The sequence below is a fragment of the Nuphar pumila genome, chromosome 6, assembly GCF_984573655.1.
Source record: "Nuphar pumila chromosome 6, dmNupPumi1.hap1.1, whole genome shotgun sequence".
Classification (NCBI taxonomy): Eukaryota; Viridiplantae; Streptophyta; class Magnoliopsida; order Nymphaeales; family Nymphaeaceae; genus Nuphar; species Nuphar pumila.
In genome coordinates this window covers 125,678,310-125,703,608 of record NC_143254.1, presented here as the reverse complement: position 1 = coordinate 125,703,608, position 25,299 = coordinate 125,678,310, and the positions used below count along the sequence as shown (strand labels likewise).

At 37.7% G+C, this 25,299-nt stretch overlaps 1 protein-coding gene across 1 annotated transcript; it reads left to right on the top strand.

Moving 5' to 3' along the window:
• Positions 1 to 556: 556 nt before the first annotated feature.
• Positions 557 to 18,855, top strand: LOC149836082 (uncharacterized). Its single transcript, XM_090008979.1, has 7 exons — positions 557 to 596; positions 1,012 to 1,254; positions 1,475 to 1,677; positions 7,235 to 7,342; positions 16,690 to 17,987; positions 18,168 to 18,240; positions 18,552 to 18,855. Exons 2-7 carry the CDS (start codon positions 1,128 to 1,130, stop codon positions 18,705 to 18,707), a joined length of 1,965 nt encoding a protein of 654 aa, XP_089865105.1. The 5' UTR covers positions 557 to 596; positions 1,012 to 1,127; the 3' UTR covers positions 18,708 to 18,855.
• The last annotated feature ends 6,444 nt before the right edge of the window (positions 18,856 to 25,299 follow it).

The following is a 25,299-nucleotide window of genomic DNA, read 5'->3' as shown; positions in this document are numbered from 1 at the left end:
TTTTTTTGAGAAGACATTTTTGTTCTTTACTTGAAACGTCGTTTCACGATGCTAATGGCGGGAAAGGGTACTTAAGTATTTGCAAATTATGGAGGGTGGATATTTTTATCCTTTACTCGAAATGTCATTTCATAATGCTAATGGCAGAAAAATGTACTTAAGTCTTTGCAAATGCACGGGACTTCAATGCTAAGTGATGCCGACACATGAAAAAATGAGCCCCACATGCTTACATACGTGACACTCGTTCAGACCCAAGAACACGCACCGGAGGGGGGGACATATAACCTGCAGGGAGAACATATAACCTGCTTCGCTGTATCTCCGGTCTAAACAGTGCGACATGGGGGCTGGGTTTCGTTTTTTTGTTCTTTCTGTCGTTGCCATCGTTAAAAAGGAAAGAAAAAGGAGATGACAAAAATGAGAGCTCGTGCGGTTATAGTTAAAGGAAGAAGAGAGGAGAGATTCGAAAAAAGGTTTTATATTAAGATTAATAAAAATACATAAGGTTTTATAATATATATAAAGATGTACTAATATTTTTTTTAATAAAGATCGAGGACCGAACCTGCGAAGCAGGACAGGCAGTAACAAGGGTATGTCTATCCCTCCATAAGTTTTGATTTTAACCTCCAATGTCCTCGCCTCCGGTCCACTGCCATCCCTACTAGCACCAAGGATCTCCGAGTCCCGAGGAGAGTCTTGCTGCCCAAGGAGAGGAGAGGGCAATAGAAGGTGCCGTTTTGTTTAATTTTCCCTCTTCGTTTTTTTTTTAATTTTTGGTGCACAGACTCTTCCAATGTTACAAACAAGAGAAATCCATAAAAGAAAAAACTCGAAATTTCGGTTTTCTTTCTCTTTATGAGCTTCAAATGTAGCGAAGATCTTTTTTTAATAACTTCGTGTCGTGTTTTTTGGATTTTCTGCCATTCATTTTCTCTTTTCTTCCCCAATTTTCTCGAAGGATGTCATCAACTAGATGATTTTCTTCCTCCCCATTCTGGTTAATAGCGATTGGCCAAGAGGGTTATGGAAATTTCGAGCTCCAGAGAGTCGACGAGACGAATTTCGTGAGGAGAAGAAGAATAAGGAGGAATTCGAGTGAGAATCTCTCTTGTTCCAATTCCATGGAAGGAAGGAGGGAGAAAGACGCCGGATTCTTCGCCGCGCCAAACGAAAACGTATCCCTTGCGTGGTCGTGGATCCTCGAAACCCTAGCCGACGCGAAGGAGGTCGACGTCCTGCTTCTTAAAGGCAAATCGTGTTCCTGAATCTCTTTCTCTCCTTTCCTTTCAATCTTAAGTTTTGTCTGCATTTCTTGTGCTTTCAAATCCTTGTTTCTTGAGTTGGGTTTTGTGGGAGTTCCTTTGTTGCTTAATGGTGTTCAGATTTAATGCCCTTCTCCTATTTGGAATGATGTTATTTTGTTCTTCACTGCCCGGGAATGCGAATTGACTCAAGTTGTTTGCCCCAGCTTTGGTTTCTAGGGTTCCGGGATTCGACAGAGATTTGTTTAGTAATGCTAGGGAAAGGATTTCTTTGAGATGCTTGGAGGAATTATCGCATTCAAGATCTCCGAATTCAGGTCGTAATCAGTGTGAGCTGCCACCTTTGAATTTGTACGGAATCGGTGCCTCTGAACGATGCGAGGATGCTGTTCTTCGCTTTTCCAAAGAGGTAAACATGAAATCCGTTCTTTTGTGATTTTTATTTCTTCCCCATTCTGTTCCAAATTGGGTTTTACGATCGCTTGCTTGGATTTTCTGTACTTTATGGCTATTGATTGTTGTCGTGGATAAAAGAACCAATGTTCTGTTGTTTGCTAGAATGGCCTGTTTGAATCTATTTGATTGTGGTATTCATGGGAGAAGGAAAATATTGATAGCATGGTTGCCTGGGTTAGTTTTCCTCTATGAATTGATTAATTGAAGAGAAAACATTGCAAAAGTTTGAGCTGCGACAGGTAAATGTTGGCAGATTTTGGCAACACTCTCCATCTTTCTCATTAAACCGCTGCCTGCTTGTGGTCATGCATGTCAGAATCACTATGTTGGCTTGAAGTTTAGACCTTATACACAGTCACCATATCACTGTTCGATCAAAAGATTTACTTTGGACCTTGTATAAGGCGTGCATCCAAGTGGGCATGTCCAGTTTGTTATACGGCATAAGGCCCATTTATCTGTTCTGAAGGTTAAAGAGGTTCTTCTCATTCATATTCAAATATTTTTTTTGGATGTTTTATACTTCTTGCCTGAAGAAATTATTACATTGCCAAAATCTCCTATTGATAGACCTTTTCCATATTAAATGCTCTCAACCTATGTCACATAGGTGCGAGTGCAACAATGCGGCACTTTAAAAAAACTTGGGTTTAGGGGGTGTGGGAGGGTGTATATATATATAATTTTTAATAGTTTTAAGTTAACAATTAACACTAATGAAATAAAACAATTATCATATCATCAATTTATCATGCATAAATTCATGCAATAAATCGAATTCTCTATAATTGTTATTCACCATCAATAAAAAACAATACCACAATTAAATCAACCTAAATATATTATGACTACACTAAGTGACTTAAGAAAATAAGAAACAATCAAACAAGTCAAGCAAAAGGAAATAAATTATATTAATAAAGAAACAAACAATATATAATTGCATACAAAAAATATATCCTAAACAATGCATATGATGATGAGGTAATGTTCCTATTAATTTTCTGCTTCATCATGAAATATATCATAAGAAGGAAGAGTAAGCTTAGATAAGTCCATGTTTATAGTGTTGAAATCATGTTCTTCTTCTACGTCACACTCCTCTGGGTATAACCTTTTTTATTTTCCCCATAACCAAGAAAAACACGTTTAATGGCCTTAGGAAATAATTTATCATTTCTTTCACAAAGCACAAAACACTTGCAACTGAAAACTCTTAGTCTTTTAAAATTTAGTTCAATATCAAGAAGCTTTTCTAATAGAAAAACATTTTTTAAAGCGGAAGATGGCATCCTATTTATCTGATAGGCCGCAGTGAGAGCGGTTTTGGCCCAAAAGTTTTTAGGTGTAATGTTCTATTTGTCTTTATGATGTGTTTACGTTTTCTTTCACTAAGACCATTTTGTTGTGGGGTTCTTGGGCAAGATCTTTGATGTAAAATTCTATTTTCTTTCAAATAACATTCGAAATCATTTGATAAAAAAATTACCTCCAGAATCAGAATGAAAGATATAAATATTAGTTTGAAATTGATTTCTAATTAAATTATGAAATTCCTTAAAACAGGAAAATGTTTCTGACTTTTGCCTAAGGAAATAAACCCAAGTATATTTAGTATGATCATCAATAAATATAACATAATAGGAGAATCCTACTTTAGGCATGACCAGAGCGTGTCCCCATACATCCGAGTGCACCAGTTCAAAAGCTCTTTTAGTCTCATAGGATCTAGAAAGAAAATAAAGAGTTTTCATCTTTCCAAGTATGCAATCTTCGCACACAAATTCTTTCTCATTACAAATTTTTTCTAAAAAAAGAAAAAGAGAAAGTTTTGATACACTTGAATGATCTAGTCTTCTATACCAAGTTTTTAATATTTTTTTCTTTGACATGGTTACAAAAAGAGTTTCTTGGAATACATAAAAAGTCTATGTAGTATAAATTTCTTCTTCTATGGCCTTCCCCAATCTGCTTCCCTGACTGACGATCCTGTACAGAGCAACCATTAGATGAGGAGATTTTCATACCCATAATCAGATATTTGAAAAACTAAAAGCAAGTTCAAATTTAATCTATGAATAACTCTAACTTTTGAAACAAAGGAAATTTTGGAATCATTTTTTAAATCACCAATGCTTGCGACTTCTAAAGAGTCACCATCAATGGTAGAAACACTAGAAAAAATCTTTATTAGTGCGACAATTAGATAGTAAGGAATCATTAGGCCTCCAGTGAAAAGAGACTCTCGAGTCAAGTATCCAAGATGATATGCTCGAAATAGAAGAGGATGAGACTTCTCTCAAAGTGGAAGTAGATGTTGTCTTCAAGTATTGTTGTAGAGCTGCGGCCAATTGTGCAATTGAAAGATCTTTAAATTCTCTACCTTTGTTGATATCATTGCTTGCTTTGGTGGAGTCTCCAACGGAAGCCACCTTCTTTAACTTTAGGCAAGCCTGCTTTATGTGACCCGACTCATTGCAAAAGTGACAAATATTTTTTCTAGAACTTTTATTGCTTTGTTTTCCAAAATGTGGATGTCTATATATGCTGGTAGTGGCACCGGGTTTGGAGGCGGCAAGAATGGTGTCACTAACTTTGTCCTCCTTCAATTTTCCATCCTCTGTGCTCGATTCGGTAAGAGTCTCATGGAGAGGGAATTTTGGATTTATGGAGCAACATCATTCTTACCCCTTCAAATTTGGTCCTTAGACCATTGAAGAACATAAAAAATTGTTCCATCTTTAGTTGTTCTTGTCTAAGGCGAAGATCCCTGGTGGTCACCCACTTAGGCTCCATGATGGCAAGTTTCCTCCACAAAAAGGCCATCTTTTTGTAGTAGTCTCGGAATGCCACCTTGCTTCAACGACCATTTTCTTATGAAGGTTCCACCAATGAGTCATGTCTTTCATAGTATACATGTGTCCTTCAAGAACTCTCATGCTTCTTTGGCTACTTTGAATTGGACCACACTATCAAGGATGGAAGCATCTACGCTACTTACAAGTTACAATCCATACAAGGATTTTTGCATTGTCCATCCGCCACTCTATGTGCCTTCTTTCAAACTCAAGATTGGCGATAGTCTTCTCATCTTCTTCAAGGAACCTCAAGTTCCTATCCACAATCTTTGTGAATGAAAGTTGAGTCTCCGGACAATCTCTCTAAATGTACTTGATAAGGCCTTTGGATAACACGTGATTCTCCATAGTAGAGGCCCAAGTACGTTAGTTGGATCCATTCAACTTGCTGGGCATGACGGACACGGACTCCTCCGTGATGAGCAAAAGGGGGACTTGATAAAGATTTGAAGCTTCAGCACATTCTCCAAAAATCCCAATCATCACGAAGGTCCATCAATAGAATCAAGAGCCTATTGGCTCTCATACCATGTAATGAAACTAAGGAAAGAAGTGCACACACAAATCCACTATGGGATAATGCACATAAGCCACTAAGGACTAGAACAAGCACTCAAGAGCACACACAAGCCACTAATGGGTTTAACACTTAATACAAAAATATATATATTTATTAATCAATAATACTCAAGAGAAGAATAATTGAGCAAGGGGTTTAACCCCCATATATATATATATATATATTATGGAGAGGACTAGCCGTTGGGCTAGTCCCAACGGCTAGCTGGTTAGCCCTTGGGCTAGTCCCAATGGCTAACTGGCCAGCCGTTAGGCCAGGCCTAACGGCTAGTCCATAATGACATAAATACCCCTTGTAAAAGGGGTAAAATATAAAACATTAAATAAAGAAAATAAAACAAAATAAAAGGCAAAAATATGCAAAATTTCCTAAAATACATTCTAAAGCATATATATAACAATGATCACCATTGTTTTCTCCAATCTTATTATCCTTTGCCTTCTTTTTCCATTAGAAGGAGCTCGTACATGTTCTGCAGTACCGCCTGTGAATACTCCACCGGTTTTTTCTTTTCCATCGCCACCTATCTTTTGCATCCTTCTTTATTGCAGTAAAACCATCACTCTGGCTCCTTTCCTATGCAATGCAGTTTTCGACTATTCAAGAGTACAGAATATTCAGAAATTAGCCAAAATAGCTTCTTGTTGTCAGAGTTCTGCAGCATCTATGCCTAACATTGAAACACAGACACCATCTAAGAAATACCTGTTCTTTTTGTAAGTGACTATTGTGACAAAGTGAACAGGGTTGTGCTTTTGCACCTCAATAGCTGATTAATTGGTTAAATGCACTGTAGGTAACTTCATACTTCATTGTGTGACACCTTGTCACCTTCCCTACTTGCTATTTGTCTTTGATAAAGCTTGCCTTTTATCCATTTTATGGAACCTGGAAAATATCATAGGCATTTTATTGGACTTTACTAATTATCAATTTAGGAAAAGCAAGGGAAAAGATGAGTGCTGGATTGAATGACAACATATTAATCCCCAAGTATTGTTTTGTAATGGTGTTATGTCCATTACATTCGGATAAGAATATAAGTTATTGAATATCATTCTCTCAGTCTTCTTCTATAGGTGTTCTGATGATCTTGATCATGTCCAAGGGCTGCTTTCTGCTGGTTTTCTGACAATGGATACTAGAGGGAGTAGAGAGGGAAGTTAAGATGGAGAAATAAACTTTGGAATGAGGAAGACAGAAGCCATGTAGAAGCTCTGCCTATATGAGTGCTTTTATCAATTTTCTTAATATCGTTATTTCTCTTTGATTTCTTTCCTCTTCTTTTACCTCGATCTCCTCCTTGGATTCTACACATCCATTCTTCCCACTTTCTATTAGCTTATGAGGTCCATGGGTACAATGTGTTTTAGGGTGTTTAGAAGGTGTTTACTGTTTAGGCAATTTGTTGTTCCTCATCTTTGTTTTCTAAATTGTAATTGGGGTATTTTCAGGCATTTTGGAATTGTAATAAGATGGCGCCACGAGAAGTCATAGAGCTTATTCTTAGTTTCAAACAAGTTCTACTTGGCTAGGTTTTGCAATTAGGTGGATAGGATTCATGGGCTTGATCCACAAAATTCAAGAAATATCAGAAAACAGATGGTTTCGTAGAGAGTACAGCCGAATGAAACTATCCAATATTCTCATACACAGTTGAAATTCAATTAAATGTGTCCTTGCATCGTACTTTTCTTAAAGCTGTTATTTTTGTGTTCCATCCATGACCATGTGTCATAAGCCTGAGTTTTTGGTATATGGTTTTTCTAGTCTTCAGAATTTCTCATACAATTTTAATCTGTATGTCCTTGTTGGATGCATGGGAAATGATAGTCCACATGACTTTATTGAGGGCTGCAAGTGTCTGGTTCATAGAATTGGTCTATTATGGGTTTCTAGAAACATGTTGAACAGTGCAAGTTTTGAAAAAAATCATGGGAAATCTCACAAATTTGGTTCAAAGCTTGGGTCTTTTGGATATTATTCCTTTTTTCTAGAGTTTTAATCAGCTTTTTATTCTCTCATCTATGATTGGGAGCTTACTAAGTTTCCTGTGGATATGATTGCATTAGGTAAGCAGGCTAACTGATAAGCAAGAGCAGTTGGAGCTACTCAAACATGACCTCCACCAATTTATTCACCAAAGAAGAACTTGCTTTGGCAAATCTCCTCTAGAGAAGGTAAGCATTTATTAGCTAATTTTGATTATTGAGGTTGGTAGCCCGAATGAAAAAATGATGCAGCTTGAGATTTTCTCTAATAGGGCCCACGCTAATGCAGTCAAAATTGAGCTCTTTAGCTTGCGGGCACGTTAGAGGCTTCTTAATAGGCATGCGCCTGCATGTCATACACCGGAATCCAACACAAATTTCATGATCAGTCAACTTTCTGTCAGCTCTCCTGGCCTAATTCAAAGCTCCAAGGGATGAGGATCGGATCTAAGAAACCTTCGTCGGAGGATTTGATCGAGGTGGCCAGAATTTATGCAAAATGGTCTACCGCAACTACAACGAGGTCAGGGTTATGCAGGCATGGGTCAAGCAGGCGACAACGAATCACCTTTTGCTTGGTGTTCAAGGAGTAGATTGAGGCTTTGGATGCCTCTGATCTCAAAGGATGGAACTCCACCAGTGAATTTTGCAAGCGTTGGCTGGAATTGGCCCACAATGGCCGAAAGTGACCTATCAATTGCTGTTAGCAAGCACACTAGTGGCTAAGCACACAATCAAGCGATCGCTCATGCGTTTGAGCAATTTGCTCAGCACGCCTGAGCTAGATTTGCTCAAGATCAAAAATAAGATTGATTCACACAATCTTCGCTAGAAAAAATGGGCTTCGGTGACTGGAGGCTGATTAAGGAGATTGGCCGACTGTGGCTAGCGACAAGGCCTTGGAAGGGTCTAGAATCTGACACATGATCCACCAATTCTCTCAACGCTCTCCTTTCCGATCATCTTCTTCAATCAATTAAGGACGATCAAGCCCAAGTTTGCCAGAGGAATCATCACAATTTGTTGAGTAGCAAGTAGGAAGGCGCGAGAACAACAGGCTTGCGACATGCTCAATGCCTATCAGCAATGCTTCGGCAAGGCTTACAATCTTTCGACGATACTTTGACAAGAAGAGGGATTTGAAGCCAGTCCAAAGAGTGCTCAATTAAGTTCTTAATTTGGGAGGATTCTATACTAAAGGATTTTTGGGATTTTTTATCTCAATTATTCAAATGGACAAAAGATATAAGAGTTGGCGTAAAATGGCCTTATATAGGTAGATCCTTGGGAGGAGGATCCATGTATACTATTTCGTTTAAGTCACCATTCAAAAAGTCATTCTTAACATCAAGCTGATAAACATGTCATTTTCTAATGGATGCTAAGGCAACAAGTGTTTTAAAACTAGTCATACGAGCTACGTGAGCAAAGGTCTCTTCATAGTCTATATCGTTTTCTTGGTAATAACCTTTGGCCAGTAACCTAGCCTTATATCTTTCTAATGATCCATTCCCTTTAGTTTTGACTTTGTATACCCACTAAGGAGTGGATGGATATAAGACAAACTCTATATCTATGTGAAAAGTTTTCATATGACACAAATCTTTTAGGATGTCTAGAAGTTCTATTAGATTTCCTAGTGCTAGTTTCTCCTAGATTTTGGTTTTGAGAATACTTATCTAGTGCACATGGAGGGTGACTTGCATAACCAAGAAACACACATCTGTTGGCTTTGGGGGATAATTTGTCTGTTTTTTCTATAAGTACAAGACACTTGCATCAAAAAATTCTTAAAAGTTTTAAACCTGGAGACGTTTGATAAAGTTTTTCAAAAGAAGAAATGTTTTGTAAAGAGGATGAAGGCATTCAGTTGATAAGATATACCGTAATTAAGGCACCTTCAGCCCAAAAAATTTGTTGGAACATTTTTAGAGATAAGCAAAGTTCTCGTAATTTCAATGATATGACGATGCTTTCTCTCAGCCAAACCATTTTTTTGAGGGGTATTTGAACATAATTTTTTATATGAAATACCACTTTCTTTCAAATAATTTTTGAAATTATTGGACTAATATTCTCCCTCCGAGTCTGATCGAAAGATGATAATCTTACTTTGAAATTGATTTTGCACAAATTTGTGAAATTCTTTGAAATAAGAGAATACATCTGATTTTTGCTTAAGGAAATAGATCCAATTATACCTAGTATAATCGTCAATGAATACAACATAATAGCAGAGCCCTCCTTTTGACATGGTTGGAGCCGGTCCCCCTACATCTGAATGTGCAAGTTCAAAATGTTTGGTTGAGACAAAAGTTTTAGTACCAAAAGAAATTTTCTTCATTTTTCTAAGAATACATTCATCACATGTGAACTCTTTGAAACAAGAGTTTTTCAAAAAGGGAAAAGGAGCTAACCTAGATATATTAGGATGTCTTAATCTTTGATGCCACACAAAAATATCTTTTTCCTTAACAAAATTACAAAATGATTCTTTAGGAAGATGAAAAAAGTCCATGTAGTAAAGGTTTTTCCTCCTGTATCCTTCCCTAATCAGTTTCCTTGACTGGCGATCCTACACCCTGTTAAAATGTAAAACTGTACATATATGTATATATAATAATATTATATTATTATATATATATATAAATACATTTTTCATTTCTTTCTTTTCTGTAATTTTTTTCCTTTATTTTTATTTTTTGTCTTTATGTCATCTAGTTCAGTTTGAACTAGAATGACTGTTGCTAGTCAAGTCCTGTCCAGACTTGACTAGCAATAGAGCTGTTGGACTGACACATTCCGACAGCTCTAAATAGAGCTGTTGGACTGTGCCCAACAGCTCTATTGAGTCCTCTTTCAGCTGTGTATATAAAGGGGTGCAACCCCTCTTGTATTTTACTCCAATGCTTCTTAAGCAATTGGTTTTTCATATCAATAAAGAATACATTTTTATTTTTATTTTGTTTCCAGTTATACCCTTTTTAAGGGTTATGCTTTAGTGTCATTCTTGACACTTGCTCTTGTTAATCTAAGCTCGTGTTTCGAAGATCCCCATTTCATTTCATGGTATCAGAGCCGCGGAAGTACTAAATCTTGAGGAAAAGCTGCCTCGATTTCCGTGCCCATTTGCAAAAGTGTTCGCCACTTGAAGAGAAGTGTTTTATCACTTCATTGGAGAAGATTTCACATCTTGTTGTATTGTTTTTTTTTCTTTCTTTCTTTTTCATTTTCCTTCTTCTTTCTCTTCTATCCCTATTCTTTCTCTCCTTATAATCGATGGATGACAATGATAAAGTCACCATCATGCCTATGAAACTAAGCGATACGAACTATGTAACATGGGCTTCAATCATGAAGCACCATATATGGGGAAAAGGCTTATGGGGGATTGTGGATGGTTCCGATTCGGAACCTAAGCTATCTCTTACTAAAAAGGAGGGAGATAAAGAGGTCCCTCTATCGGAAGAAGAGAAAATCAAGGCTATTGCCTCATACGAGAAGAAATGGAAAGAATGGAGAATATCTCATGCGAAGATAATGTCATGGCTTATCAATAGCGTTGACATTAAAAAATGCTCAAGTCTTGCCAAATTTGATCATGCCGATAAGGCATGAGAATACCTTAAGAATATGTATTCCCTTAAAGATATTGCACACGTGTGCAACCTCCAAGAAAAAGTTCGAATGATGACACAAGAAGACAAAACTATTCGTGAATATTACAATGGGTTGTCCGAACTTTGGGAAGAACTTTCCCTTTTAGAACCAAAGTGGCATTGTGCCGAAGACATAGAGCTTCGTCAGAAACAACTCGATGCTGAACATTTTTACCAGTTTATCACTGGATTAAGGCCAGAATTTGAAACCACTAAATCGGCCCTACTTCACCGGGGAAAAATTCCTTCTATTGTTGAAACTATTGAAGAGTTAACAATGGAAGAAAATCGTCTCCGGAAAGGTTCTTTAAAAATTGAAGATGATTCCGTTTTAGCCGTGTCTAGACCAGGGAATCATGTTCGATCATATAGGCCTCCTCACTTTAACCGACAAAATGGTGACTATGATAAGAAGAAAGTTATTTGTCATCACTGTCATAAACCGGGACACTACAGGCCACAATGTCCCAAACTTAAGGAGCTGAGAGAAAAAAGAGCTGCAATTGCTGGATCGGAGCCTAAAGATCAGGATGCACCAGTTTCCCTGGCCCAACTAATAGAGATTCTTCAGCCTCTCATCAAAGGTGCCTCTTCCTCATCTGAAGCTTCAACCGGCGCAGCAGCCTCATCTTTTTCTGATCTAGGTAAAATTTCTTGGCTTCTTGACTCTGGTGCATCTTTTCATATGACCCCAAATAATCAAAGTCTATCCAAATGTGTTAAAAATAAAACAAGTGTGTCAAAGGTCTTTACTGCTGATGGGACTTCTCTTGAAATAGAAGGAATAGGAAATTTTGAAAAAATTTATAAAACAAATTTTTTTTTATTCCAGAAATTAGACATGTTCCCAAATTAAATTTAAATCTTTTATCTGTATATCAAATTTCTGATTATGGGTGTAATATTTCTTTTTCTTCTCATGGTTGTTGGGTACAGGATTGCCAGTCAGGCAAGCTGATTGGGGAAGGCCATAGAGAAGGAGGACTTTATTACATGGATTTTTTGGAAATGCCGAAGAAAGCTTTTTGTTATAATATTCAAAAAATAGAGTTGAAATTGTGGCATAAGAGACTTGGTCACCCACATATAGCCAAAATCCAACATTTTCCAAATCTAGGAAAATTTTGTAACTCTGAATCATTTGATTGTAAAGATTGTATTCTCGGCAAAATGAAAAGATTATCATTTCAGAACAGAACCTTTTTCTCTTCAAGACCACTTGAATTAATACACTCGGATGTTTGGGGTCCTGCACCAGTAATTTCTAAAGGAGGATTTGTTTACTGTGTTATTTTTGTCGATGATTTCTCCCGACATACGTGGATGTACTTTCTCAAACATAAGTCTGAAGTATTTTCATACTTTCAAACTTTTCATAATATGGTTAAAAACAAGTTTCAAAATGATATTACTATTTTTCGCACAGATTCAGGGGGAGAGTTTTTATCCACAGATTTTCAAAATTATCTTAAATTGCATGGCATCACACATCAAAGATCTTGTCCTTATACACCTCCACGGTTAAAACGGAATCATCTTCAATTTTTAAAGAACCTGGTGTTGAGAGTGGGATGTTAGAATATTTCTCAAGTGCACCTAATTCAGCTTTCATGGCTTCTATCCATTTGATATCATTTTTTGCTTGAAAATATGTGGATGGTTCAAGATCTTCCTCCAGGGAAGAAAACTATAGGATGTCGATGGGTTTATAAAATTAAAACCAAGAGTGATGGTACTCTTGAAAGATATAAAGCCCGTTTAGTAGCCAAAGGTTATGCCCAAGAATATGGGATTGATTATGAAGAAACCTTTGCTCTGGTGGCTCGTATGACTACTGTCCGAACCTTAATTGCCTTAGCTTCTATCAAAAAATGGTCTATTTTTCAAATGGATGTCAAAAATGCTTTTTTAAATGAAAAGCTAGTTGAAGAAGTATATATGGAACCCCCTCCTGGTCTAAGTATTCCTAATGGTAAAGTCCTTCGCTTAGAAAAAGCTCTTTATGGACTTAAACAAGTACCAAAAGCTTGGTATGATAGGTTTAGTCGTGTTATGATTGATATTGGTTTTCAATTCTGTTTAACTGACACAACTTTGTTTATTAAGAATTCTGATGCAGGGATCATTATGCTTCTTCTCTATATGGATGATATGATCATCACCGGAAGCGATAAACAGAGAGTTGAAACAATCAAAACACTTCTTAAATCTCATTTTGAAATGACTGATTTGGGCTTGTTGAGATATTTTTTAGGCATTGAAGTTGCTTATTCTCCTAGAGGATATTTATTATCTCAGACTAAATTTGCTTTTGATATTGTTTTCAGGTCTGGTATTACTGATGATAAGAAAGTCGATACTCCAGAAGTTGTTAATGTTAAAATGAAGATTGATGATGGAGAACTTCTTGCAGACCCTACTCCTTACAGACAGCTTGTCGGGGCACTTTCCTATCTATCCATTACCAGACCAGATATAGCACATGCTGTTCATACAACAAGTCAATTTCAACATGCTCCTACTTCTGTTCATATGGGAGCAGTCATGCGTATTATCAGATACATCAAGTCCTCTCTTTCACGAGGACTTTTCTTATCTTCCTCCTCTTCTCTTGATTTAATTGCATATACTGATGCTGATTGGGGAGGTGATCCCAATAACAGACACTCAACCACTGACTTTTGTGTCTTTTTAGGGGAATCATTAATCTCGTGGAGGTGTAAAAAGCAGCAGAAGGTATCTCTTTCATCCACCGAAGCTGAATACAGAGCCATGGCAACCACGACCATGGAAGTAGTTTGGCTCCGACGACTGCTTGCTGACATGGGAGTTGAAGCAACAAAAGCTTCACAAATGTGTTGTGACAACAAAAGTGCGATCTACATTGCCAGTAACAGAACATTCCACGAACGCACCAAACACATCGAAATGGATTGTCACTACGTCAGAGAGGAATATCTACACGGGATAATTGATCTGCCATATGTCACTTCAGAATATCAGTTAGCAGACTTCTTTACAAAGCCTTTCGCTGCTCCCCGATTTCACTTTCTCTTAGACAAACTTTCGCTCATTGTACCGTAAGTTTGAGGGGGAGTGTTAAAATGTAAAACTGTACATATATGTATATATAATAATATTATATATATATATAAATACATTTTTCATTTCTTTCTTTTCTGTAATTTTTTTCCTTTATTTTTATTTTTTGTCTTTATGTCATCTAGTTCAGTTTGAACTAGAATGACTGTTGCTAGTCAAGTCCTGTCCAGACTTGACTAGCAATAGAGCTATTGGACTGACACATATATAAAGGGGTGCAGCCCCTCTTGTATTTTACTCCAATGCTTCTTAAGCAATTGGTTTTTCATATCAATAAAGAATACATTTTTATTTTTATTTTGTTTCCAGTTATACCCTTTTTAAGGGTTATGCTTTAGTGTCATTCTTGACACTTGCTCTTGTTAATCTAAGCTCGTGTTTCGAAGATCCCCATTTCATTTCACACCCAACATTTTTTTGATGACAAGGAAACTTGATACCCATAATCCAAAATTTGAGAAATAGATAAGTCTAAATTGAGTTTTGAAACAACTCTAACTTTAGGAATTTGATTTTTTTTTTTAAATATTTGAAAATGTTTCAATAGTTTTGATTTCTAAATTAGTTCCATCGGCCGTAGAAACGCTAGAATCATAAAAAAATTTTGTGCAATCAGATACTAGGAATTCTAAAGGAGTCATGTGAAAGAGGACACTAGAGTTAAGAATCTAAGAAAGCACACCGGGAGGAGAGGAAGTAATTTTGGGTAGTGTTTTTTCAACAGTTGCTATCTTTCGTTTGAGCTTGGGTAAATCCGATCTAATGTGTCCCGCTTCTTGGCAATTATGATAAATAACTCTTCTTCCTCCATGGTTATATGATTCTCTTCCATTGTTGTTTTTTCAAAATTGAGAAGATTTATATGCTTTGACATTGTTACCGGGTCTTGACACAACAAGAACTTCCTCACTTTCCTTAGTCATGCCAAGTAGGGTCTCGACTTGGTATCTCTCCAAGAGCATCATCAGTAGAGGTAATTTCGGTGCTATATAAGATAGTTGACCTAACTTGCTCAAACTCAAGTCTTAACCTATATAGGAAAGAAAACAAATGTTCTTCCTCGAGTTGCTTTTTCTTCATTTCAATAGCGGGACCATCCCACTTAGGCTCCAGTAATGCTAACTCATTCCAAATAGGTGAGAGAGTACCATAGTAATGTCTCACACTCTTATCACATTGTTTAATCATACAAATTTTCTCTTGAATAAATACTTTTGTGCCAAATCTTTTTGCAGAAACATTTTCTTGAGAAAATTCCAAGCCTCACATGCTTTTTTGAATTTAACTATACTTGCATACTATTAAGGAACCAAGAGAAAATTTGGGCATTTTCAGCTTTTCAATTCTCTACTTTGATGAGATGATCCTTAAGTGCTTTCTCTCTAGCTTCTTCACCATCAATTTTGGTGAGAGAGAGTTGAGGTTCACATGAAGTACCACTCACATGTCCCCATAACTTCCTTTCCTTGATATGGTGCTCTGATTGGAGTCATTTAGCTTGAATGCAACCACCGTCATGGATTTTTTTCACCTATTTTAATAGAAAGAAGTTGGAGAAGAAACCTTCCTTTCCATCACAATCTTTGGAGAAGAAACCTTCCTTGCAATCACGATCTTTGGAGAAAAATTGAAGAGTTTGGATAAGTCTCTTTCCTTGTAATCACGATCTTTGGAGAAGTCTTACACAATCCCAAGAGTCGTATGATCTGATACTATGTAATGAAACAAGCAGAAATACAAATGGCAAATCCACAAAGGAGTTACAACAAGCAAAATAAATTACACAAGCAATAATCCACTATGGAACAATACAACATTCAAATGAGAACAATCACCAAGGTACAATATGTGCATACAAAAAGCCACCAAGGGCACACACAACACATAAAAAATAATGATCTTCACTTATGAAAATGCTTAGAAAGCATTAGGGAATACAAGAGAGGGAGTGCCTTTAAATAGGCACTCCAAGACAAAGGGGGCTGGCCCAACTAACTATTGGACCAGCACCAATGGCTATATTTATAGCCGTTGGAACTGGTCCAACATCTAGTTGGACCAGCTCTATAGTTGGCAAACCCGGTGAGTCGACTCGGGAATCGCTTGAGTCAACTCAGATTGCACTCCTAATGGGTCACCAATTTAGGTTACCGATCCTAATGCTGATTATAAATTTTTTATCATGTATTTTATGATTTTAATGCACAATTCTTATATAAAGTCACTTGTTATGAAGAATCTAATAACTTAACCGTTTGACAATGAAAAAAAGTTAATAATCATGTATAATTATATATTTTTATAACTTAACTGTTGTCATACTAGCTTCAAGTTTAGTTATTTTCATGTCTTATTCATGTGCTTACACTATAAAATATAGTCCTGACTCATCTGAGTCAACCCACTGACTCACGAGTCAAGGATTGGGCGATCCAAGCCTGAGTCACGAGTTTACCAACTATGACCAGCTCCAACAGCTATATTTTACAAAAGAAAAAGTAAAAAAAAAACAGAAAAAATAAAATAAAAAAGACATCAGTCCCTAGTTGACACCTATTACATAGGTGAAATGACTGAAATACCCTGATGGGTATTCCAGTTTACATACACAATATATATATATATATATATATATATATATATATATAGTCATAACTCTCTCTCTCATATGTGTGTGCTTGTATATGCACAACAAAGGTTTTTCAAATCACTTGTGCACTTCAGCATTATTATTATTATTATTATTTTTATTATTATTATTTTTCTAAATTCCAGCTGAAAGATTCCATTCTTGAAGTCCACCATCAATCTACTTTATCTCCAGATTCGGGAGGTGTTCTCGATAAGGAAAATGAGTACCATTTGATGAGCAATAGAAGAGTTTGCACAGAAACAGATGGGCTTAGACCATCAAAAAGGTGTAAAACCTGTTCCACTTATGGTGATATCCAGCCCTTGAAGGAGGCTGCCGCTGCATCTCCCAGGCTTGATATTTCCACAGACACTGATGGACTTAGTCCTTCCAAAAGGGGTGATGACATCCAGCTTTTAAAGGAGATCACTGCTGCACCTGTTCTTAGTATGGGGCTTGGTGTTCCACGGAGTGGACAGTCTAATCAACAGTATCTGTGTAATGGTGATAATGCCATCAACACTATGCTGGCAGGTAAAATCAGCATCGACAATGAGAAAACACAGTCCTTCAAACAGGATGCTACTACAGGGGCGCCTAACAGGGACGATTTGTCATCTGAAGCTCCTAGTACTCAGATCCAGAAATCTCTGCAAGATGCATGTGATGATGGGAGATCACATGGTAAAGATGTTATCCCAGAAACTTCAATCATCAGTGATGGCTCTTCTGGTGCAGTTCCTGGTCTGAACCAATCCACTGGAAGGATTTGCACATTACCAAGTTTACCGGGTCCAATCAATCTTGATTCTATTGAAACAGTTTGGAGTGAACAAAGATTTTGCATCAAGTGCAGTGAGGGTGGGAATTTACTCTGCTGTAATAGTATTGGGTGTCCAATTTTGGTGCATGAGTCTTGCTTGGGTTCACCTGCCAATTTTGATGATAGGGGTAAATTCTACTGCCCATACTGTGTATACAGACAAGCTGCAGCTGCATACAGGAAAGCAGAGGAGAAAGCTTCACTGGCTCGAAAAGCATTATCGTATTTCATGGGGACAGGTCCGGCTGACTGGCACCCACAAAAGAGACAGCTACACAGGAAAGTTAACCGTCCTGTCCAAGAGGTAGCACCGGATGACATTCGATTTTGTAATAAGAATGGTGCACATAAGCAACAAAGAGGGGAAGACTGCCAACGTTCTGTACCTGTTGCCAACCGTAATAATGGTAAATCATCTTGTGAAGGAGCTGAGAACAGTAACCATGACCAACTTCCATTTGATGGCCAAACAGGTAGTGCAGAAGTGGTTCCAGATCACCCTGAGTCACTTCAAGATGTAGACAAGATCACAGAGAACACTGTTAAAAACCTCAAGGATGAAGACAAGTCCCCCTCCAACAGACTGAAAATATCTCGTAGAAGGCCTGCCAAGCGTCAGTAAGTTCTTTAAGAATATTTTTGTCTACTGGTGATATTCTCTGAAAATTTGGATCATCTTATCATGTTGAAACTTGTACTCTGGTCCATAACAATGAACTCATCTTTATTAGTTGACTTTGGAGGCTCAGGAAGTGCGCTTATGATGGTCTATTTTTGGTTTTCATTTTTATCTTGCAGTTCCAACATTATGTCCCTTTATTCGAGACGAAAGAAACTCCCCTGGACTAAAGAAGAGGAGGAAGTGTTGAAGGTTTGTCACATAAAGCATTTTATATTTGGTTATCTTGTAAGTAGTTAATAATTTTGGGTTCTTTAAAAGCGTTATTAGATTGGCAAATTGTATTTGTAGGTTTTTGGGATTAGAAGAGAATTGTTTTGGTTTAGAACTTGAACACATATCGTTACATTATTCCAAAGCAGCAACTTCTGCTAGTTTCCTTTGATTTACTTTTTTTAGTCTGCAGGTTGTGGATAGAGCCTCCCTTTCCTTGTACTTTTGTCATTAAGGATTCTATTGTTTTGCAATTCCCATGTACCTGATCCACGCTTTTACTGATGCAGGAAGGAGTGAAGATATTTCCAGCTGTGGAAGGTGGCCATCCATGGACTAAGATCTTGGAACATGGTTGTCTCATATTTCACAAAACTAGAACACCTGTGGATCTAAAGGACAAATGGAGGAACATTCAGGGCAGAGGGTGTTCCAAGCAACGGTGATAGCTCGCGTCTTTCAGTTAAGAGAAGCAGTGTAGCTGTAGATGCAATTTTGTTGTATGATTTCTTCAAGCATTGTACATTAATGAGAATATTGTGGTAAATAGTTCAAAATTTCCTGTTCATGCATAAGTTGTGTTATATTTTTTTCTTCCTCTCTAGGTCTCTTTAGGACAGATTTTAAGCTTTGGGGCCTTACTGTTTAGGGCTTGCAAAAATTGTGATTGTGACCAAGTTCATAAGTGTACACAAGGAATTCCAGTAATGGCATGTGATTAATGTTCATATTTATAATAGTAGCAGCAGTAGCAGCAGCAGAGCAGTAATAATAAAATAAGAACAACGACAACAACAACAACAATAATATAATAATAAATCAAATGTTAAAATCCTATTACTTTAACTAATATCATATGGACTTATCAGGGTTCCTTAAATTTGAGAGCGGCACTCATAATTAAAGAGCACGGCATAATGCAAGTCTTAATTGTGAGGAACTAACTAGCAAACTGGCAACTAAGTAACAAAATAAGTGAATTTAGGGTTATTTTAAATCCCATTTCCGCAAAACTTAAGCTTTCCAAATAGGGATGGCAGTGGACCGGGGGAAAGCGGGGCCCCGCCCCGCCTCGCCCCGTTTGGACCGGGGATGAAGGGTATGAAACGGGGATGGAGGTGGGGACGAAGGTTAAAATCCATCCCCGTCCGGGGGTGGAGGCGGGGATGGACGTGCACTTTTCCCCGCCCTGACCACTTTTCCCCGCAATATCCCTGCCTCGCCCCGCCTCATCCCCGTTTGAACCGGGGATGGAGGACATGAAACGGGGATGAAGGCGGGGGTGGAGGATAAAATCCATCCTGGCCGGGGATGGAGGATAAAATCTTGAGGCGGGGTGGGGGTGGAGACCTTGTCCCCCGCCCCACTGCCATCCCTATTTCCAAACAAGTTCACAAAAATTTAAAAAGGAAATTATTTAAACCCAGGGATTTGTGCACAAGGAAAAACATGACTATATGCAGACACTGACATTCTTTTTACGTGATCATGGTCTTGTTTCCAGTTGAAGCCCACTTGCATCTGATGTGCCGAGTCTTGTCTCTTTCTTTCATATATGTTATTGTTGAACGTGCAACAATGCATTGTCTTTGGTTCATTCCACATTGGACCTGGCCAAAGAATCATCAGAGATTCAGACCATAGTTCAGTTTGGGCATCGTTGCCTGGAACTTGAAATAACATAATCCACTCATGTTAAAGGATGAAAAACTAGCCTTTTGTGTAGAATTGTCTACATCAATACCAACCAGAGTATGTTTTCATTTCAACACAATCTGACGATGAATCCAACACAGAAAAATAAAAGATGGTTCACACAATAAAGGCTGTCACATCTGTCCCAACCCAGTGCCTGCTATCATCTCAGCTTATAGATGATGTGGATCTTCCAAACCCAGTATAATGTGGCTTTATTTGGTTCTTTCCAATAAGGCGATTGCTAACCAAGAGACCAAGCACCATGGGGAAGCCATATGAAGGCCGGGCAAGAAGTTCCAAACACATGCTTGGTGTGCTCTTCATTCCACTGCGTCGAGGGTGTTTGGCACAGTGGAGGGAGCCTTGGCCACTAGACGGGTGGTTAGAGTTCCATTCCCATGAGTGTTAGGCCCCTTGCGCTAATGAGAGCAATGGATGAGGCCTTGCTCAGCCAAAGCTGGGCGACTCCTTGGGGCAAGGGGTGCGCCTACGGCAGGCTTAGCCAGCGCGACTAGGTCTCTGAATCTGAGGGTGGTTTTCCCGTCCTTCATGAAAAACAACTATGCTTTCTACCGACACATGTAGATGCGAGCCAGGTGATAACCTTTCACACGTAAATGGCTTTCATTGGAAAGGGGGCTTGCACCAGACTTACCAAAGACGTGAACAAAAGATGCAACAGAAAACTGTCTGAACTTATCACCCTTCCAACTTATTGAGTCCTAGTTGGTGGTGCGAGCTGTTGACGCTGAAGCTGGTTAAGGAGATGCACTCATTCTGCCATTTCCTGTATTGAGAGAACCTTTTGAACTGCACATGCCAGCCTTCACCCTCAGACCAACTAGGGCTGTCAACAGGGCGGGTCCAGGCCCACTAGGGCTGTCAACAGGTCGGGTCAAGGTTGGCCTGGACCCGCCCATATAACTAATAACCGGGTTCGGATTTTGTCGGGTCATAAAAATAGAATCCCAAACCCGGATCCAGATAAATTTAAAAATTTAATTTTATGAAAGATATATATAAAATACTCGGGTTGGGTTGAGTACCTGATACAAACTGGACCAGTGTTATCAAAAGCATGCCTTGAGGCGCAAAAGGCATGCCTCTCCTTGAGGCGCGGCCCTCTCTGCCTCAAGGCGCAAGCCTGAGGCACAATTTTTTTTTTTTTACAACAAGACTTCTGAGACATAATCAAAAAAGTTTTTTGTAGGTTAATCTCATATATTTTTCAGTTATTTCAGTTATGTAATAAGTTTCTTAGTATATTACTATATTTTAACTTTTGTTGGTTAATCTTGTATATTTTTCAGTTATTTCATAATTAGTTTCTTAATATATTTTAACTTTTGTTGGTTAATTTCATATATTTTTCAGTTATGTAATCAGCTTTTTAGTTACTTTTATATGTTAATCTCATATTTTTTAGAATAATCTCATATATTTTTTAGTTATTTCAGTTATGTAATCAGTTTCTTAATATATTTTAACTTTTGTTGGTTAATCTCATATATTTTTCAGTTATGTAATCAGTTTTTAGTTACTTTTATATGTTAATCTCATATATTTTAACTTCTGTAGGTTAATCTCATATATTTTTCAGTTATTTCAGTTATGTAATCAGTTTATTAGTATATTTTAAATTTTGTTGGTTAATCTCATATATTTTCAAGTTATGTAATCAGTTTTTTAGTTACTTTTATATGTTAACCTCATATTTTTTAGAATAATCTCATATATTTTAACTTTTGTTGGTTAATCTCATATATTTTCCAGTTATGTAAACGGTTTCTTAGTATATTTTTTCTTTTATTGGTTAATCTCATATATTTTCAGTTATGTAATCATTTTTTAGTTACTTTTATATGTTAATCTCATATTTTTTAGAATAATCTCATATATTTTAACTTTTGTAGGTTAATTTCTTATATTTTCCAGTTATTTCAGTTATGTAATAAGTTTCTTAGTATATTTTAACTTTTTTTGGTTAATCTCATATATTTTTCAATTATAAGATCAATTTTTAGTTACTTTTATATGTTAATCTCATGTTTTTTAGTACTTATTTGAGATTTTCTATTTCTTATTGGTTGTTATTTTATCAATAAAGCATTTTTTTATTTATTTGAATTTTTAGATGTTTTTTTTATAATTTTTTAAAAGTTAAAAAAAAAATTTGAGGCTTACGCTTTACGCCTCAAGGCTTACGTCTCGCCTTGGTTTTTGGTGGAGTGCCTCGCTATGCCTCAACGCTTTTTACAACACTGAACGGGACACATTGGTTGCCCTCATACTAGGGTTGCCAATGGGTCGGGTTTAACCCAGACCTGACCTGTACCAAACCCTATAGGGTTAGGGTTTGGTGATAAATAAGAAGGCCCAATTAGAATCCGGGTCGGACCTGAAGGGTCTGATTAATATATGGAGCCGGGAATGGTTTGTGAAATTTCATAACAGACCCGGCCCGAGTTCCAATTAAGATCCACAAATTTTTCAATATAAAAATGATAAAAAAATATCATTTTACCGGTTATGGTCGAGGTGTGGTTCATGTAATCTTTATAGTATCCGGGTATGGTTTCTCTTATGGTGGATCTGATTAGACCTGTGTCCGGACCCAATACCATCATCACAAATCAGGTTTGGGTCTGGTTTCACCTGGGTCCAAACCAAAACCTGACCTGTTGACACCCCTACCTAAGACCAACAATCAATAACAAGTTTAGATTTACACCCTGAAAGGAGGGTGATTTTGCTGTAATTTTGTTAATTTTGTCCTTTATTTTAAGTAGCAATAAACCGGTAAGGGTCCGCCAAACCCCAGTGCACTGCCCCCTATGTATAACAAAGCGAGCCTACCCCTACTAATTATTTGGCCTTGTCATGTTTAGGGATGTAAATGGTTCGGATTCAGATGGGATGTGACCAATATCATATTCGACTAGTTATTTAATGGATTCAAATTTAGATTCGGTTTAGATGGTAAAAATCTCATACTATCCACCTTTTTAACATGTAAACAGATTCCAATATCAGTCAAATTTGGATATTTGTCAGATTCAGTAGCAAAAGAACAAAACCATATCCACATCCGATTATGATCATATATGGATTTAGCTTACCAAATGTAACTAAACAGAATTGAATTCGGTCAGATATCGGATACAATCCGATTCATTGACATCCTTATTCATGTTCCAGTCACCATATATAAAAGCTGAATTACTGGGTATGGGTCCTAATGCCCACCCCTACTTACTACTAAGCCCGCTCAATTAAGGGTATCATGCTACGTTTCACTTACTAAAATCATAAATGCTGGGCTAGGACCAGTGAGTTCCAAATTAGGATGGACACAAGTGCGTCACTCTGTGTAATGTTGTCAGTATCGGTACCGGTACCGGCCCCGTATCAACAATTCAGGTGAATCTGCCGATACCGATACTCAAGTGAATCGTTCTGAATTGGCCAAATCAATCAAAATGTGACATGTGTTAAATCCATTAAAATAATATTAAAAATATTTTTAAGCATTTTTTTTATATTTATTAAAAAATAGCCAATTCGGGGTGAAGCTTATGGATTTTCGGCTGATATGATAAGTATCGGCCAATACAGGTCGATACAATACGTATCAGCCAATACCGGCCGCACCGATACTCACATCATTGTGTGTGTGTTAATGGACCGGCTGGCAGAGAGAGAGAGAGATGGTGGGTGGGTTTAGGAGGCATAACATTTGGGTTAGGTTGGGCACTGCACACCCTGATCCAAAGCTTCTTATTGGGAGTCCGGATCGGATGCAATCAGATGGATTGCCCTCCATCAGGCCTTGAGCCCTACAACTGACAGGCCTGTCCCCAAGATGGAGGGTGGTCAGGTGCTGATTGCACAAATATTTGTGCAATCATATTGCACCTGATCTTTTCACCCTTATTGGGGATTTCTGGGTCAAGGTGGGCACTTGCCCACCCTAGCTCATATGTAGATCTGCCCCTGTCTACGAGCCTAGGACCAAGTTTACTGCCAAGCCCCCAAAGTGGGCCAAGTCTTGTAAACCATTTCCTAGAGCAGAAATCTTTAGCAGCTATGAAGGGTGGACTCACTCATGGTCTCCCATGTGTAGGGGTGTCAATGGATCGGGCTTGGTTTGGACCCAGGTGGAACCAGAACCAGACCTGATTTGAGATACCGGTACCAGATCCAGACCCGGGTTCAATCAGACCCACAATAAGAACCATACTCAAATTCTATAAGGATTACATGAACCTGACCTGTTAAAATAATATTTTTTATCCTTTTTACATTGAAAAATTGCTGATCTTAGTTGGAACTCGGGTTGGGCCTGGGTCTGGTATGAAATTTTACAAACCATACCTGGATCAATATATCAATCGTAGGAATCGGACCTGCATACAGGTTAGTTGCGAAAATAGATGATTGTAAATACACCGATTTTCCCACTCAAAAAACTATATTTTCGTCGAAAAAACATGATCCAAGAGTCATCTTCCACTAAACCCAGCATGCTGACTACAAGGTTAGATTGAGTCAAAACAGCTTGTATTGTAAGTTTCCAAACTAATTGTACCTGGAATAGACTATATTAATATAAACCCTAACTTAAAACCTTTAATAATAATCAAAGGTTTTAGCATATTAAAAGAGTGTTTGAACAAGGAATATTAGAATGAATCATATAGTCATAAAACTCACAAGTTTATAACCATTTATTCCATTATCTTGGCCGTAATTAGCTTTTGCATGTGCATCTGCATTTCTAAGAGCCAGGATCAGGTGGCATCACATGGCATATTTTAAAGTGTGCCACTGCACCTGATGCCCTCCATCTTTGGCTGACAGTCTGTCAGTTGTGGGGCCCAAAAGAGTGCGAATCAGATGCAATCACATGGCACACAATTTATGCATTAGTCACCTGATTGTCCTCCATCAGGCCTTGGGCCCTACAACTGACAGGCCTATCCCCAAGATGGAGAGTGATTAGAGGATTAATGCACAAATATTTGTGCAATTATATTGCACCTGATCTTTTCTCCGCCCAAAAGTAGATGGAGGGAGTCAGGTGAAAAGGCATACTCAAAATGGCACACTCAAAGTGTGCCATGTGATGACACCTGGCTCCATTTTTAAAGCTTTCACGTTAAAATTCTCTGCATTTGTAGTACATTTAAATTATTTTATATTAATTAATGGATGCCGTCAGTACAAGTTGGGAGAAGGCACTATGTCACTATATAAACAGATAGTCACGGACCACGCACGTGCATGGCAATACCAACATATATTTCACGTCAAGAATAAAAGAATACGTCTTTATTTTTT

Coding starts and splice junctions, on each gene's coding strand:
- LOC149836082 (XM_090008979.1), top strand. CDS start 1,128: ATGGAAGGAAGGAGGGAGAAAGACGCCGGATTCTTCGCCGCGCCAAAC. Junction 1,255..1,474: donor CGACGTCCTGCTTCTTAAAG/GCAAATCGTGTT, acceptor TGTTTGCCCCAG/CTTTGGTTTCTAGGGTTCCG. Junction 1,678..7,234: donor TTCTTCGCTTTTCCAAAGAG/GTAAACATGAAA, acceptor TGATTGCATTAG/GTAAGCAGGCTAACTGATAA.